The sequence below is a fragment of the Globicephala melas genome, chromosome 1 (assembly GCF_963455315.2).
Source record: "Globicephala melas chromosome 1, mGloMel1.2, whole genome shotgun sequence".
In the NCBI taxonomy this organism is placed as follows: domain Eukaryota; kingdom Metazoa; phylum Chordata; class Mammalia; order Artiodactyla; family Delphinidae; genus Globicephala; species Globicephala melas.
In genome coordinates, this window is record NC_083314.1 from 106,726,935 (window position 1) to 106,742,919 (window position 15,985).

The following is a 15,985-nucleotide window of genomic DNA, read 5'->3' on the forward strand; positions in this document are numbered from 1 at the left end:
CAGGCTCTAGAGCGCAGGCTCAGTAGTTGTGGCACACGGGCTTAGTTGCTCTGCGGCATGTGGCATCTTCCTGGACCAGGACTCGAACCCGTGTCCCCTGCATTGGCAGGTAGACTCTTAATCACTGAGCCACACGGGGAAGTCCTTTATCCCTCGTTTTAAGCAGTGATTCTGAGGTGCCTTATTGTAGTTTTCTGCATGTTTCTTACTTTGGGGTTTTGTTGAACTTCTTGTAGACTTAATAATTTTCCTCAAATTTGGAAACTTTTCAACCATTTTATTTTTCAAAATTTTTTTGTGTGTGTGGTACGTGGGCCTCTCACTGTTGTGGCCTCTCCCATTGTGGAGCACAGGCTCCAGACGTGCAGGTTCAGCAGCCATGGCTCACGGGCCTAGCCGCTCCGCTGCATGTGGGATCTTCCCGGACCGGGGCACGAACCCGTGTCCCCTGCATCGGCAGGCGGACTCTCAACCACTGCGCCACCAGGGAAGCCCCTTCAAATTTTTTTTGTTCCTTTCTCTCCTCCTCCTCAGTGACTCTAATTACACAAATATTAGGCCACTCGAAGTTGTTGCACAGCTCACTGATATCGTGTTCACTTTCTGGAAAATTTTTATCGCTTTGTATTCAAGTTCTCTATATTGTGATCTGCCATGTCTAATTTGCCATTAATCCTATCCAGTGTGTTTTTCCATCTCTCACATTGTTCATCTCTAGAAGGTGGAGTTGAGTGTTGTTTGTATGTCTTTACTTAAGTTTTGAATATACAGAAGTATAGTCTTAATAACTTTTAATGGCCTTGTCTGGTAGTTCTAACATTTCTATCAATACCAGTTTGCTTTTGATTAATTGCTTTTTCTTCTCATTGGTTATATTTTTCTGCTTCTTTGCATGCCTGATAATATTTGATTGGATGTCTCACATTGTGAATTTTACCTCACTTGGTTTGGCTTTTTTCCTATAAATATTCTTGAGCTTTGTTCAAGAATGCAGTTAAGTTACTTGGAAAGAATTTGCTCTGGAGTAGTGCACAGCCTAGGGCTATTATTCCCTCCTACTGAGGCACGACCCTTTTGTGTACTTTACCCAATATGCCTTGAAACAGGTTTTCCAGTCTGGCCGGTGGGGACAGATACCATTCCTGGCCCTGTGTGAATGGTGGCCACTGTTAAATCTAATCTTTTCTGGTGTTTTTTTTCCCTCTAGCTTTGGGTAGTTTCCTTACATACATGTGCTGATCAGTTCCCAGCTGAATACTTAATGGGTATCCTCTGTCAATCTCTGAAGGTCTTGTTTGTGTACTTCTTACCTCTCTGATACTCTTTTCCTTGGACTCTAGCCACTTTGGTCTCCTCATGCTCTCAGCTCTGTCTACTCAATTGAGAAAGTTCACTAGGATCTGTTGAATTTTTCCTACGCATGCCAGAATCTGGAAACTCTCTCATGGGAGGTAAGATGGCAGTCATAGGTCTTACCTCACTTATCTCCTGAGTTTCAGAAATTGCTGTCCATTGTTGCCTGTTGGCCAAAGTCTTACATATTCTGAATATTAACTCTGCTCAGCTTTAAAAAAATTTATTGCTGAGGTAGTTGTTGAAATTTTTGCTTTCAAATGACCTGTCCTCAGGTTCGGTCCCTTTCTGTTGATATGGAGACAGAAAATAGAGACGTGAAAGAAATTACCTGGAAATAGAATTTACAAGCTAGAGACTTTGAACCTGGCCCAAATGAACAACTAGAAGAAGACCTAATGTTAGCCCATTCAAACCTGGCAATAGAAATTGTCCCCTTCTGATTATTGTTTCCTAGAAAGTGCTTTTAAAGGGTTTTCTTTGGCTCTCAGCATTTGATGGGTAAGATAGAAAGCTTGGTGTGCCACATGATGATAACTTTATGTGGGTTCTATGTGTGTATTGGTATTAACTTTGTGCCCCTTTGCTTATTACATTTGAAAGATTTAGAGCAAAGTCTTTTGGTTGAGGTTTTAGGAGGAGGTAGTTTTCTAGCATAATATGTAGATTGGCAAAGTTTCTTGGATAAGATGAATTTGGAAGAGGCTCATGAAAGAGCAAAGTGGAGTGTTGGGTTGTGTGAAGGCAGTTATGAGCAAATAGATGCTCACAGAAAACAAAGTGGCGGGGACTCTCAAAAGGAGGTGTATGGTGTGGAAAACTTAGTGGAATATAAAACCAGGGCAGGACTGGCAAAGTAAAACACTTACAGATGGTGCTAAAGGATGTAAAGAATTTATAAGTTTTGAATTGGTTCTTACATGGAAAAGTAGTTCGCACAAAAGATAACTTTGGCCCTGAGTTTGTAAGTGACCAAAGTTGAACTTATGGTTATGATCAATAATTACTGTATAACTAAAATATAGAAAACACCATATAAAAATTGTTGCAAGTGATGTGTGTATAGATGAACTTTTTCTCACGTAATTCACAATTTATTCCAGAATACTAGATGTGCTTGGCATATATCTTAACAATTAAATAATAATTGTTAGAATTGTTTAAAGATGTCTAGAAAAAAAATTTTGACAAGTAAGACTTCGAAGAAGTTAAAGAAGCAGAAAGTTTTCACCCTTTGTTCTTGTGTGGAATTACTCAAAACTTTGTACTTTTTTGAGTTCACATTTTGAGTCTCTCACTCTTTTTAAAAAAATCATTAAAACCCAGAATCCATGGGAAGGATTTATGTGTAGAGAATGGGTAAATGTAGCAATATTTTGTTTTGCCTTAGGAGAACAGTCCTGGTGGAAAAACACATCTTTCTGACTTTAATAAAGAATAAAATGACCAACACTAAGATCTAGCTCACCTTCCCCTGTTCTGCTCTAATACCCCAGCAATGTATTAAGTCCAAGAAAAAATTGCAAGAATAATAAGCTAAATTTTCTCCGACCACTTCTGTGGTTTGTAATGTAGATATGCAAGTTATGTATCTAAAGTAAAAACTGAGACACAACTGTTACTTCTAACAGGTGAAATGCTTTTATTTAGGATGTTTTCTTCTCTTTTGCAAATGTAGATGAATCTCTTGTGTTGTTTAACCATCTTTGATTAAGAAAGTATAAAATACTTTGGCAGTATTTTAGAAAATTAAAATTGAAGAAACATGAAAATACCAAATTCTATAAAGAAACTGTTTTTCCTTCCCATAGTTTTGCTGCAGTTATCACTTTTTAAAAATCAGTGCATCTGGCAACCCCAGGAAGATGTGAAGAAATGGTTCAATACAATGTCAAAGATCTGTTTGATGAAAGTTAATTATTGATAGCCTTGAAGTTGAAATGGGACAGCTATTTTTTTTTTCTGTGTTAAGTGTGTTTTTCATCTTAAAAATACAAAGGCTTTGGCTGAGATGAATTTAAGAAGGTAAGGTTCAAGTGTAATAGCAATGCATTTTAATTAAGGAGGGGAATAGTGCTAATTTAAATTTTAAACGGGCCATTATTTGTGTGGTTTAAAAGTTTGGCATTGCAACCATGTTTGTTTCCTTTTGCGTTCTGTTATTTAGAATCAGATTTTACTTTTTAGCAGATTTTGGGGAGTGAAATATGAGGATGAGGAAATGGTTCTTCTAAACTAAAGTAAATGTATTTTATTTATTTTTTAAAATATGGTAAGCAGGAATCTTTGAAACCTTAATTTATATATCTTTGTATCCTACCAATATCTAAGTCTACACTGTCGAATATGGAAGCCTTTAGCCATATGTGACAGTTGAGCTCCTGAAATGTTGCTGGTCTAAATTGTGGTGGGCTGTAAGAGTAAAATATACTCTAGATTTTGAAGAGCTGATTTTGGGGGGAAAAAAATCTCATTAATTAAAAAATTTTGATTACATACTAAAAATATGTAATATTTTGACTATATTTGATAAAATAAATTATTAAAATTAATTGCAACTATTTCTTTATACTTTAAACTTGGCTATTAGAATATTTTAAATTATGTAGGGGCTTGCGTTATATTTCTATTGGACAGTGTTGATCTAGGTGATCTAACTTTTATGTTTATAATTTTAGCACCACAGCATTACCTCAGTTTTCCTAAGGATACTCTCTATAACACAGCCATGAGCATTTAAGGAAGTAGTAAAAAGCTTCTGAACAAAACATGTATTTTCAAGTCTTTGCGTTAAAAATTCATGTATTTTTAATCATAGGAGAAGCCTTTAGATCTTCACTCGAACTCTTTATTCTTTTTCTTTTCATAGGATTGTTTTAAATTTTTAATCGGTTATCTGATTTCCTGAGGAATTTGATGATATGATTAATTAAAAGAATTTATTGTACTATTTCTGTTGCAACTAGCTTAGCTTCAGTCTGCAGTGTCTATGCTTTCTGTCTGGAGTGTCTGCATAAAGCAATCAGTAAACCATCAGTTTCTTTTTTTAAATTTTTTTTTAACATCTTTATTGGATTATAATTGCTTTACAATGGTGTGTTAGTTTCTGCTTTATAACAAAGTGAATCAGCTATATATACATATATCCCCATATCTCCTCCCTCTTGCATCTCCTTCCCAGTTTCCCTATCCCACCCTTCTAGGTGGTCACAAAGCACTGAGCTGATCTCCCTGTGCTATGGGGCTGCTTCCCACTAGCTATCTATTTTACATTTGGTAGTATATATAAGTCCATGCCACTCTCTCACTTGGTCACAGCTTACCCTTCCCCTCCCCGTGTCCTCAAGTACATTCTCTACGTCTGCATCTTTATTCCTGTCCTGCCCCTAGGCTCTTCAGAACCTTTTTTTTTTTTTTTAGATTCCATATATATGTGTTAGCATACGGTATTTATTTTTCTCGTTCTGACTTACTTCACTCTGTATGACAGTCTCTAGGTCCATCCACCTCACTAAAAATAACTCAATTTCATTTCGCTTTATGGCTGAGTAATATTCCATTGTATATATGTGCCACATCTTTATCCATTCATCTGTCGATGGACACTTAGGTGGCTTCCATATCCTGACTATTATAAATAGAGCTGCAGTGAACATTGTGGTACATGTTTCTTTTTGAATTATGGTTTTCTCAGGGTATATGCCCAGTAGTGGGATTGCTGGGTCATATGGTAATTCTATTTTTAGTTTTTTAGGGAACCTCCATACTGTTCTCTAATCCATGAATTTGGTAAAGTAGCAGAATACAAAATTAATGCACAGAAATCTCTTGCATTCCTATACACTAATGATGAAAAATCTGAAAGAGAAATTAAGGAAACACTCCCATTTCCCATTGCAACAAAAAGAATAAAATACCTAAGAATAAACCTACTTAAGGAGACAAAAGACCTGTATGCAGAAAACTATGAGACACTGATGAAAGAAATGAAAGATGACACAAACAGATGGATAGATATACCATGTTCTTGGATTGGAAGAATCAACATTGTGAAAGTGACTATACTACCCAAGGCAATCTACAGATACAGAGCAATCCCTATCAAACTACCAATGGCATTTTTCACAGAACTAGAACAAAAAATTTCACAATTTGTATGGAAACACAAAATATCCTGAACAGCCAGAGCAATCTTGAGAAAGAAAAACAGAGCTGGAGGAATCGGGATCCCAGACTTCAGACTATACCACAAAGCTGCAGTAATTAAGACAGTATGGTACTGGCATAAAAACAGAAAGATAGATCAGTGGAACAGGATAGAAAGCCCAGAGATAAACCCATGCACATATGGTCACCTTATTTTTGGTAAAGGAGGCAAGAATATACAATGGAGAAAAGACAGCCTCTTCAATAAGTGGTGCTGGGAAAACTGGACAGCTACATGTAAAAGAATGAAATTAGAACACTCCCTAACACCATACACAAAAATAAACTCAAAATGGATTAAAGACCTAAATGTAAGGACAGACACTATCAAACTCTTAGAGGAAAACAGAGGCAGAACACTCTATGACATAAATCACAGCAAGATCCTTTTTGAACCACCTCGTAGAGAAATGGAAATAAAAACAAAAATAAACACATGGGACCTAATGAAACTTCAAAACTTTTGCACAGCAAAGGAAACCATAAACAAGAAAAAAGACAACCCTCAGCATGGGAGAAAATATTTGCAAATGAAGCAACTGACAAAGGATTAATCTCTAAAATTTACAAACCTCTCATGCAGCTCAATATCAAAAAAACAAACAATGGAAACCAAAAATGGGTAGAAGACCTAAATAGACATCTCCCAAGAACACATACAGATTGCCAACCATCAGTTTCTGATCAGAATATTTGAGAGGGGGCTGCAAGACTCATGCATTCACCTTCTCTGAGATCTCATCTTAGGAAACAAAAGCCAAAGAAAACCCCTATGCTTTCAGAACTGGAGAGATTCTTGTCGTCTAGGCACCTCCCTCCTGAGTTGTCTCTGAATTGTTTCCTGTGCTAATTCCTTGTCTTTTCTCTTAATTGTCCCTTCTTGCTTCTCTTGTTCTGAGACTTGTATACGTGCTTGATGATGTTGCTGTGAAAGGGTGTGACTCCTGTGAGTCAGAAGTGTATTTTGTTGCTATTGATTTGCCTTTCTTTTAGCCAGCAAGCTGCTGTCTTTCTCCATGCACTTTCATATCCTGTTTGTTTGGTGTAACATTACAGGAGTGTTTGACCCTATGTTTGAAAGGTTGCTCCCTCTGCAATAAAGTGCCAGTGTATTTAGCTTTCCATGTGTTTTTCTTGTATAGCAGTTTTCTTCCTTAGCTTTCTTAGATCTTTCCTTAGTTCTTTATAAATTAACTTAGCAGTTTACACATTCCCAAATGGCATGTTGACCTGTCATTTTTGTATCCTGCTCTCTTATTTCTGGTATCCATAGGAAAGCATTATACTGAGTACAGCAGGATATTTAAAAAGTTTGTCAAATAATTGCCCAGTTTCCATTTGTAGACTTTTCAACTTCTGGGCTTCTTATCTACGTGGGTAAGTCCCACAAGTACTTCATATTCCAAATAACCCAAAAGAGAACCCATTCTTTATCTTCTCCTCCTTTGTATTTTTCATAGTATTGTAGTAAGTAGAGGGTTTTTTTTCTTTCATGTTTGTCAAATATGTCCTGCTATACATAAGGTACTTTTTTTTTTTCATGTACCCATCATTGAAGTGCACAGAGTACCATTTTTCTCAGATAGGTGACCCCTTGGTGAGGTGAAGGTTCACTTCTCAGTAGCAGGAATATGGTGAAGGTAATCTCTCTAAAATAAGACCCAAAGACCCTGATTACTCTCTTTGTTGGCATATTCCCTTGTTCTCACTTTAGTCCCTAGTCCTGTCTATTAGGGTACTGGAAATGCTTTCTCTCTGCCAAGTATTCTAAGCTTCTGCAAGCAAACAATCCTAGACTTTTTCCATCCTTCATACTATTTGAAGTCCAACTGATAATTGGCTTTAGCACCTCCACCTCAGATAATGTGGAGCTGTAGCCATTTTGAATGCTGCCCTTAGAGCTGGAGGTACAGAAATTTGGAATTGCTTAGCTAGGAGACTGAGGACTATGTATTTATTCCCCAGTCAGTAGAGATTCAACTCTGATGTCTTAGTCTGGCAGCATTCTAGGAGGATGAATAAATTTGGGCCTCTGAATTATTGTATAGCAGCAGGCCACACATACCTATGGGGAATGCCTTTGATTATAGTGTACAATATTCCTACCAGGCCAATATTCTTTTCCTTAATTTGATAAATTTCTTCTTGTATTAGTCATAAGGAAATTATGTTGGGGTGGGAAGGTAGTTTCCTTTTTTTTTTTTTTTTTTTTTTTAAAAATTACAGTAAATCCATGCAAGGCAGTGAACCCATGTGCTCTGGGAAGAGGAAGATAACTGAATAAGTTTTGAATAGACTTCTCACTAGCCCATGGATCATGAGTAATGTTGTTGTATTACCACTTTCTCAGTTGCCAGGCTAAAGTCTTTGGAAACTGTTGGCATTTTCAGGCATTGTGCCTCTACTGCCATGTCAAGAGTATTTTAATTGAATTTAAACTAGGTGGCAACCTGTCTAGCAGTCTTCCTGAGGTGGTTTTTTTTTTTTTTAATCACTGCTTTTAGGAAAAAGAAATAAAAATATCTGATTTTAATTACACATTCTGTAAGGTCTACATATTCTTAATTAGTATGTAAATTCTTCTACATACCATGACTAAGTAGCTACTGGGGAGAGACTTGATAGTATCAATTCAAATGTTACTTCTTTTGGAAAATGTTAGCGGTCTCTCAGAAGGATTTCATTATATCCATAGCACTGGAAAAAAATTATAAAATTTTTCCTTAGAAAATTCTAAATTTTGATAGAGTGACCAACAAATTTGAAAAAAGAGAAAGGAAGTCGTGTTCATATTTCCCTTTCTTTATGAAATAGATACACTTAATATATCAAAAACAGTTACTGTTTTTTGTGATAGTAATAGCCATGGTTTTTAAAACAATTCTGAAGGGCTTCTAGTAATAAAAAGCAGTAGTTTCTCACCTAATTCTCACTACCCCTAATGTCATTAACCAGAGACAGTATTTTTAATACATTTTTATAAAGTTGATGTATAATTTGCAACAGAGAAATGCACAGTTCTTAAGTGTACAGTTAGAGCTTTGATAGATGTATACACCTGTGTATAACCCACAGGCCATTAACACGGAGACAATTTCTGTCATCTTAGAATATTCATTTGTGCCCTTTTTAGCAACCCCACCACCTGAAACTTTTCATCTGATTTTTATTGCCATGGATATATTTCATTTGTTCTTTTTTCGATATAACAGCATTTGGGGGCTATAATTCATATACTGCAATTCACACATATGAAGTGTACAATTGAGTGTTTTTTCATGTATTCACAGAGTTGTGCAACCAATCACCACAATCAATTTTAGAACATTTTCATCACCCCTCAAAGAAACTTTGTATCCATTAGCAGCCACTGCCCATTCCTTCTTGTTCCCCTTACTCCCACTCCAGTCCTCAGCAGCATCTAATCTGCTTTCTGAATTCTAGCTATTTCCTATAAATTGAATCATACAATATGTTTCCTTTTGTGACTGGTTCTTTCACTTAGCATAGTGTTTTCAAGGTTCATCCATGTTGTAACATGTATCACTACTTCATTTATTTTCAAGACTGAATGATATTACACCTTATGGATATACCAGTGTTTTTATTCATTCAGCACTTGATGGACATTTGGATTGTTTCCACTTTTTGGCTATTATGGATAATGCTGCCATGAACATTCGTTGTATAAGTTTTGTGTGGACATAGATTTTCATTTCTCTTGAATATATACCTAAGAGTAGAATGGCTGATTCGTATGGTAATTCTTTGTTTAACCATTTAAGGAATTGCCAGACTATTTCCCGAAGTGGTTTTAACCACTTTATATTCCCATCAGTAGTGTCTGAGGGTTCCTGTGTCTCCATATCTTCACCAACACTTATTATTTGTCTTCTTGATTATAGCCATACTAGTGGTTGTGAAGTGGTGTGTTGTTATGGTTTTGATTGGCATATCCCTAATCATTAGTGATGTTGAGCATCTTTTTATGTGTTTATTGGCCATTTCTATATCTTTGGAGAATTGTCTTTTCTTATTCTGCGCCCGTTTTTATTTATTTTTTTAAATGATTGCTTTATTTTTAAAAAATTAATTAATTTTTGCCTGCCTTGGGTCTTCGTTGCCATGCACAGGCTTTCTCTAGTTGTGGCAAGCAGCGGCTACTCTTTGTTGCGGAGCATGGGCTCTAGGTTCACGGGCTTCTGTAGTTGTGGCACACAGGCTCAGTAGTTGTGGCTTGCAGGCTCTAGAGTGCAGGCTCAGTAGTTGCGGTGCACAGGCTTAGTTGCTCCGCAGCATGTGGGATCTTCCAGGGATTGAACTCGTGGCCCCTGCACTGGCAGGTGGATTCTCAACCACAGTGCCACCAGGGAAGTCCCTGTGCCCATTTTTAAATTGGTTTGTTTGTCTTTTTCTTATTGAGTTGTAAGAGTTATCTATGTAGTCTAGATAGAAGACTCATGGGTTACAAATATTTTTCCCATTCTGTGGGTTTTCTTTCCACTTTCTTTTATTTTTTATTATTTTTATGTATTTAGTTTTTGAATTTTTAATTTATTTTTATTTATTTATTATTTTTGGCTGTGTTGGGTCCTCGTTGCTGCGCGCGGGCTTTCTCTTGTTGCGGCGAGCGGGGGCTACTCTTTGTTGCGGTGCCTGGGCTTCTCATTGCGGTGGCTTCTCTAGTTGCAGTGCATGGGCTCTAGGCACGCGGGCTTCAGTAGATGCAGCGCGTGGGCTCAGCAATTGTGGCTTATGGGCTCTAGCACAGGCTCAGCAGTTGTGGCGCACGGGCTTAGTCGCTCCACAGCCTGTGGGATCCTCTCGGTCCAGGGCTTAAACCCGTGTCCCCTGCATTGGCAGGCGGATTCTTAACCACTGCACCACCAGGGAAGTCCCTCTTTTCACTTCCTTGATGGCATCCAGTGAGGTACAAAACATTTAAAATTTTGATGAGTCCAATTTATACATATTCTTTATTGTTACTTGTTCTTTTGGTGTCATGTTTAGGAAGGCTTTTCTTCTACAATCTGTGAAGGCTTGTTCTTGAACTTCTTATAAGTAGAATCATATAGCATGTACTTGTTTGCATCAGGCTTCTTTCACCTAATGTTTATAAGATTCATGTATGTATCAAAGTTTGTTTCTTTTTATTGCTGAATAGTGTTGCAGTGAATATATATGCAGTGAATGAATATATCACAATTTGATTATTTTTCTGGATATTGGGGTTGTTTCTGGGCTTTGGCTAGAAATAAAGCTCTTCTGAACTTTCAATTGCAAGTCTTTTTGTGGATGTAGGTTTTCATTTCTCTTGCTGTGTCATATAAAAATGTGTTTAACTTTGTAAAGAATTGCCAAACAGTTCTTCAAAGTGGTTGAACTCTTACATACTTCTGACATGGTTATATGAAAGTCACAACTGCTCCCATCTTTAGCAACACTTGGTATGGCCAGTCTTTAGAATTGTAGCCATTCTAATGTGTACATAGTGTGGTTTTAACCTGGGTTTCCCTGGTGACTAAGGATGTTGAATGTTTTTCAGTTGCTTATTGACTACTTGACTATTTTGTTTTGGAAAGTGTCAGTTTAAGTCTCTTACTCATTTTTTAAAAAATGTGTTGTTTGCCTTCTTAATTATCAATTTTAAGTGTTCTTCATGTACTCTGGATACCAGTCCTTTTTGTCAGATGCATAAGTTAAGGATTTTTTTTTTCAGTTTGTGACGTACCTTTTCATTTTCTTAAAACAGAGCTTTTTGAAGTCCAATTTAGTATTTTTTTAATCAGATTTTTCCTTTAATGTTAGTGTTTCCTTGTGTCCCATTAACAAATTTTGCCTATTCCAAGGTTGTGAAGACTTTTTCCTGTTTTCTTCTAGGAGTTATATAGTTTTAGGTTTTATATTCAGGCCTATTGTCCATTTTGAGTCATTTTTTTTTAATATGTGAATTAAGGCAGAGACAATATAATGTAATGTCTTTACTTGGAATATTTCATTTGTAAATGTTTTTCACAGTTTTGTATATTTGTTTATGTTACTTATTTCATTGTCCTCTGAAGGTGAACTGCTTAACCCTTTTCTCTAATCTGCCCATGAATTCACTTGGCTTTCCTGCTTATACTTAAAGTTACAACGTGGGGATCTCTGAGACCCTTCTGACTCTTAAAAGAAAAAATAAAAGAAAACTTCTATTTGGGTACTTTTTCATCTATACTTTCATTATATCTCAAATTTATGTTTAGCTTAGGAAATACCATTATTTTCTTTTTAACTGCATGTCTCTTTGTTAATGGTAGTGGTGCAATTTAATTATTTGGCATATAGCAAGCATTCAGTGAATAAGTGAAATGAAGAACTTAGGTTCAGGTTATTTCTGTAAAGTTTGTTTCTGTATTCCATTTATAATTCTTAAGGTTTAGAGTCATACATAAAATTACTTAAATACATACACTAATTTTTTCATAAGATATATTATGGACTTACTAAAATAACATGGGAAAAATAGTATTTAAAGCAAAACATCATTAATTAGTTTTTTCTTTTTTTATATAAATTTATTTTATTTATTTATTTTTGGCTGCATTGGGTCTTCGTTGCTGCACGCCGGCTTTCTCTAGTTGCGGCAAGCGGGGGCTACTCTTCCTTGCGGTGGGCGGGTTTCTCATTGTGGTGGCTTCTCTTGTTGCAGAGCATGGGCTCTAGGCGCGCGGGCTTCAGTAGTTGTGGCTCGCGGGCTGTAGAGCGCAGGCTCAGTAGTTGTGGAGCACGGACTTAATTTCTCTGCGGCATGCGGGATCTTCCTGGACCAGGGCTCAAACCCATGTCCCCTGCATTGGCAGGCGGATTCTTAACCAGTGTGCTGCCAGGGAAAAGTCCTAATTAGTTTTTTCTGATAAAGAATATTTATAGCAAAGAGTTGACCCTGAATTTGGCTGTTTTGTAAGTTTTTCTGTTCTTAGAAATATTTGGGACATTTTATTTAATTTATTGTTGCCGTAAAAAATGTATTAAATTATCCCATGAATAAGGATAGAATGAGTACAGTTTATATTACTGTGTTATTGAATATGACTATCTGGTATTTGACGGTATTTTTTAATATGGGGATTTTGATTTTATTTCGATTCAGTCAGTGTTCAGTATGCTTTGTATTGAGCTAAATACAAAGATGATATAAAGGGATGTAAAGTTAAGCAAGATATAAATATGGCTTACAAAGGGTGTTTTTATAATCTGCTTGGTATAATTTGACTCATATGTTTCTTTTCTTAATTATTTTTTATATGTCATAAATTAGTATTGGGAGCATTTCTTGTCTAAGCAGATGATTTTCTGAAGGAGTTACTGGAAGTAAATAGTAGCCATGTTAAATACCTAAATAGATGTTTTAATAATCTATTGAATGACATGTAATTTACATCTTTATAATGATAGAGCCACATTTTTCCAGCCTTTTTTTTTAATAGCCTGTGTACATGTGAAAGAAATAATGGATTTGATGTTGTAATGAGTCATGGAATGGATCTCTGAAATTATATTAACCCATCATTCTACAGATAAGGAAGAGGCCTTAAACAGGGCCTTAAGAGTAAAGACGTTTCAGTTTAAAAGTGCAAGTCCAATGATAAATGACAGCTGTTAGTTGGCCTGAGTTTTTGGGAGATAGTAGGGATTATGGAGAGTTAGTGGATTAAAGTCCTTTCTCATTTAAAGGGAGAAGCTCCTATTCTGCTACATCCTGTTGTTTCTGTTTAGGAATGTGGGCCTAGTCCCTATCTTTTTATTTTTCAAGAGAGTCCAGAATTGTAAATAAATATAAATATATGTGTATATAAACAGATAAATGAAATCTTCTAATTTTAGTTTTAGTAATTATTCAGTTTTTTACTCAAACATTGCATGGGCCAAACAAAACACTTTTTGTTTGGGCAGGTTAGTTATGCATCGGTAAAAGCAAAATGAAAAAAGACTAGGGATTTGATTAATTTGTGTGTCTGCCTTACTTTTTTAGCCCTAGACACTTTGTAAACATGATAGGGTTAGTTCTTTCATAGAATTGGTTATACCTCTTCCAAGTAGTTTTTTTTTCCTGAAGCCCTCCCAATCACTTTTCTCACCAGAAGATTTCTTTTAATTTTTAGTGGTGGGAAGGGAAATTATGAGGGGACTAATAGTAAAATATTTAACATAATTTACTATTTCAAATTTTGAAATTGTATGCTTAGTAGAAAAAATACAGCAGTTAATTTTATAGATGCTGACCAAATATTATTGAAATTATATATATTTTAAAACCATGGCTAAATTGCAGTAGTGAAGCTCTTAAGTATCATCATGTCATCTAGTGTCACAGTGAGATGTTGAGCAATTTTTAATTATGTTTTAGATTGTTAGAAACAGATAGTAAATCTTTAAGATCTGTAAATGGATCAAGAAGAAACAGTGGCTCCTCCCTTGTATCAAGTTCATCAGCCTCCAGCAACCTCAGTCACCTTGAAGAAGACTCTTGGATTCTTTGGGGAAGAATTGTTAATGAATGGGAAGATGTGCGCAAAAAGAAGGAAAAGCAAGTTAAGGTATTCATATTCTTTGCTTAAGTCCTTCCTCTTATCCGAAAGGGCATGAGGCATCAATTAATAGAGGATTAAAAAAAATCAGATTCAATACTTCCCAAGTGCTATGATGAAGAGGTCTGCTTTATATATTTGTGCCCATAGAAGTTTTGGTTTGTAGCTATCAATTGTTATAGAGGTCTCCTAATTGTAGAAATATATAGCTGAAAATTATTTTAGATATTAAATTCTCTTATTTTATAGATTCAGAAATGGAAGTTGTGACATCCTATATCCTTCAGTTACCAGTATTTTACTTTTTTTATTTTAAAACATAAAACAGCCCTTTGAAAGATGATGGTTACAGTGCCATCATTCACAGCTCTGCAGATTATCAGGTCCTTAATACCTTTAGAGGCCATACTCTGAGTGAAATGACAAGAATTTATCTGTGGCATTGTTGTCCCTCTGATCAGAACAGAATATACCCGTATCTTAGCCAAATCGTAGCCTTGGTTAAAAAGTTCCCTAGTCTTATTTTTATAAAAGTAGCTTTGTGAATTATAAATTTGAGAAAGTCATCTATTCTACTCCAACCTCCAATAAGTCTTCTTTGGCTTTCAAGGTAGGAAGCCTAAATAAGTCACTTAAACATTTTTATTTTTATTTTTATTTGTAGGAACTTGTTCGTAAAGGGATACCCCATCATTTTAGAGCAATAGTTTGGCAACTTTTGTGCAGTGCACAAAGTATGCCAATTAAGGATCAGTATTCAGAACTCCTGAAAATGACCTCACCTTGTGAAAAATTGATCCGAAGGGACATTGCTAGAACTTATCCTGAACACAATTTTTTTAAGGAAAAAGATAGTCTTGGACAGGAGGTTTTGTTTAATGTAATGAAGGTAAGTTCTATTTATTCATTTTTTGAGATGAAATGAATTCTCAGGAGGTTGAAATTAAACATTTCTCATAATGAAGTATGAACTCTCACCCCAGTAATCAGTTGCTTTGGCAATAAATTTGACTTTAGCATAATTTTGGCTTTAATTCTGATGCTAGATTATTGTCTAGTTTGGAGAACTCTTAGAAAATTCCTCACATTGCTTGGTATCAGTTGACTGAAATCAAATAACCTATAAATCACTATACATACCATAGAGAATATCTTCCATGAGAATGAATAATTCACCTTCTGTGAGTCACAATCTGGGAGCAAATTTTTCGCTTGCTGTGGCCAGCATTGCTAAGAGCTCTTAGCCCTTAAAAGTGTGTGCCATTGTAATTTTTTCTCCAATGTTGCCTTTTCCCTTTGCATAATTCCTTTTTCTTCTAGCTACCTCCGTGAAATGTTGATTTCTTGTTAAATCATTTCAATTTTGTCAGTGCTTCACCTTCATCCTACTCTAGTTTTGATCTTTGTCAGATATATATTTTTAATGATTTTTAAGCTTTGTCACTTTCCTGAGTACAGATTCCTTTATTTTCTTGTCCTTAGGAGTTGTCAGTTCCTAATTGGGAAATCATCAAAATAAAATTTTATGTGGTAAATCATTTGCTTTTAAAATACTTACAGGATAGGATAACATCTACAATAAAGCAAGCAAGAGCTTCTCTAAAAAAAATGGTCTTTAATCCACCTTCTTACTGTCTTTAGGCTTTTAGAGAAGGAAGGTATGATAAATCATGTGAAAGTATTTTGAACAACATTTTTTACTTTTTAGGCATATTCTTTAGTGGATCGTGAGGTTGGTTACTGTCAAGGAAGTGCTTTTATAGTTGGATTGTTGCTTATGCAGGTAAGTTAGTATAAGTATTAAATGTCCAATTAAGTTCTTTATTAAAGTTGGAGAACTTAAATATCATCCTTGT

The 15,985-nt window shown here is 35.7% G+C and overlaps 1 protein-coding gene across 7 annotated transcripts in view; it reads left to right on the plus strand.

Annotated features, from left to right (window-relative positions):
- EVI5 (ecotropic viral integration site 5) overlaps nucleotides 1–15,985 on the plus strand; it is a 208,068-nt gene that overhangs the window by 58,647 nt on the left and 133,436 nt on the right. For all 7 annotated transcript variants that reach the window (XM_030868666.3, XM_030868669.3, XM_060302758.2 and 4 more), the window contains exons 3-5: nucleotides 13,949–14,138; nucleotides 14,794–15,018; nucleotides 15,838–15,912. In XM_030868666.3, coding sequence (XP_030724526.1) covers nucleotides 13,949–14,138; nucleotides 14,794–15,018; nucleotides 15,838–15,912 — 490 coding nt within the window. The remainder of the gene's footprint in view (nucleotides 1–13,948; nucleotides 14,139–14,793; nucleotides 15,019–15,837; nucleotides 15,913–15,985) is intronic.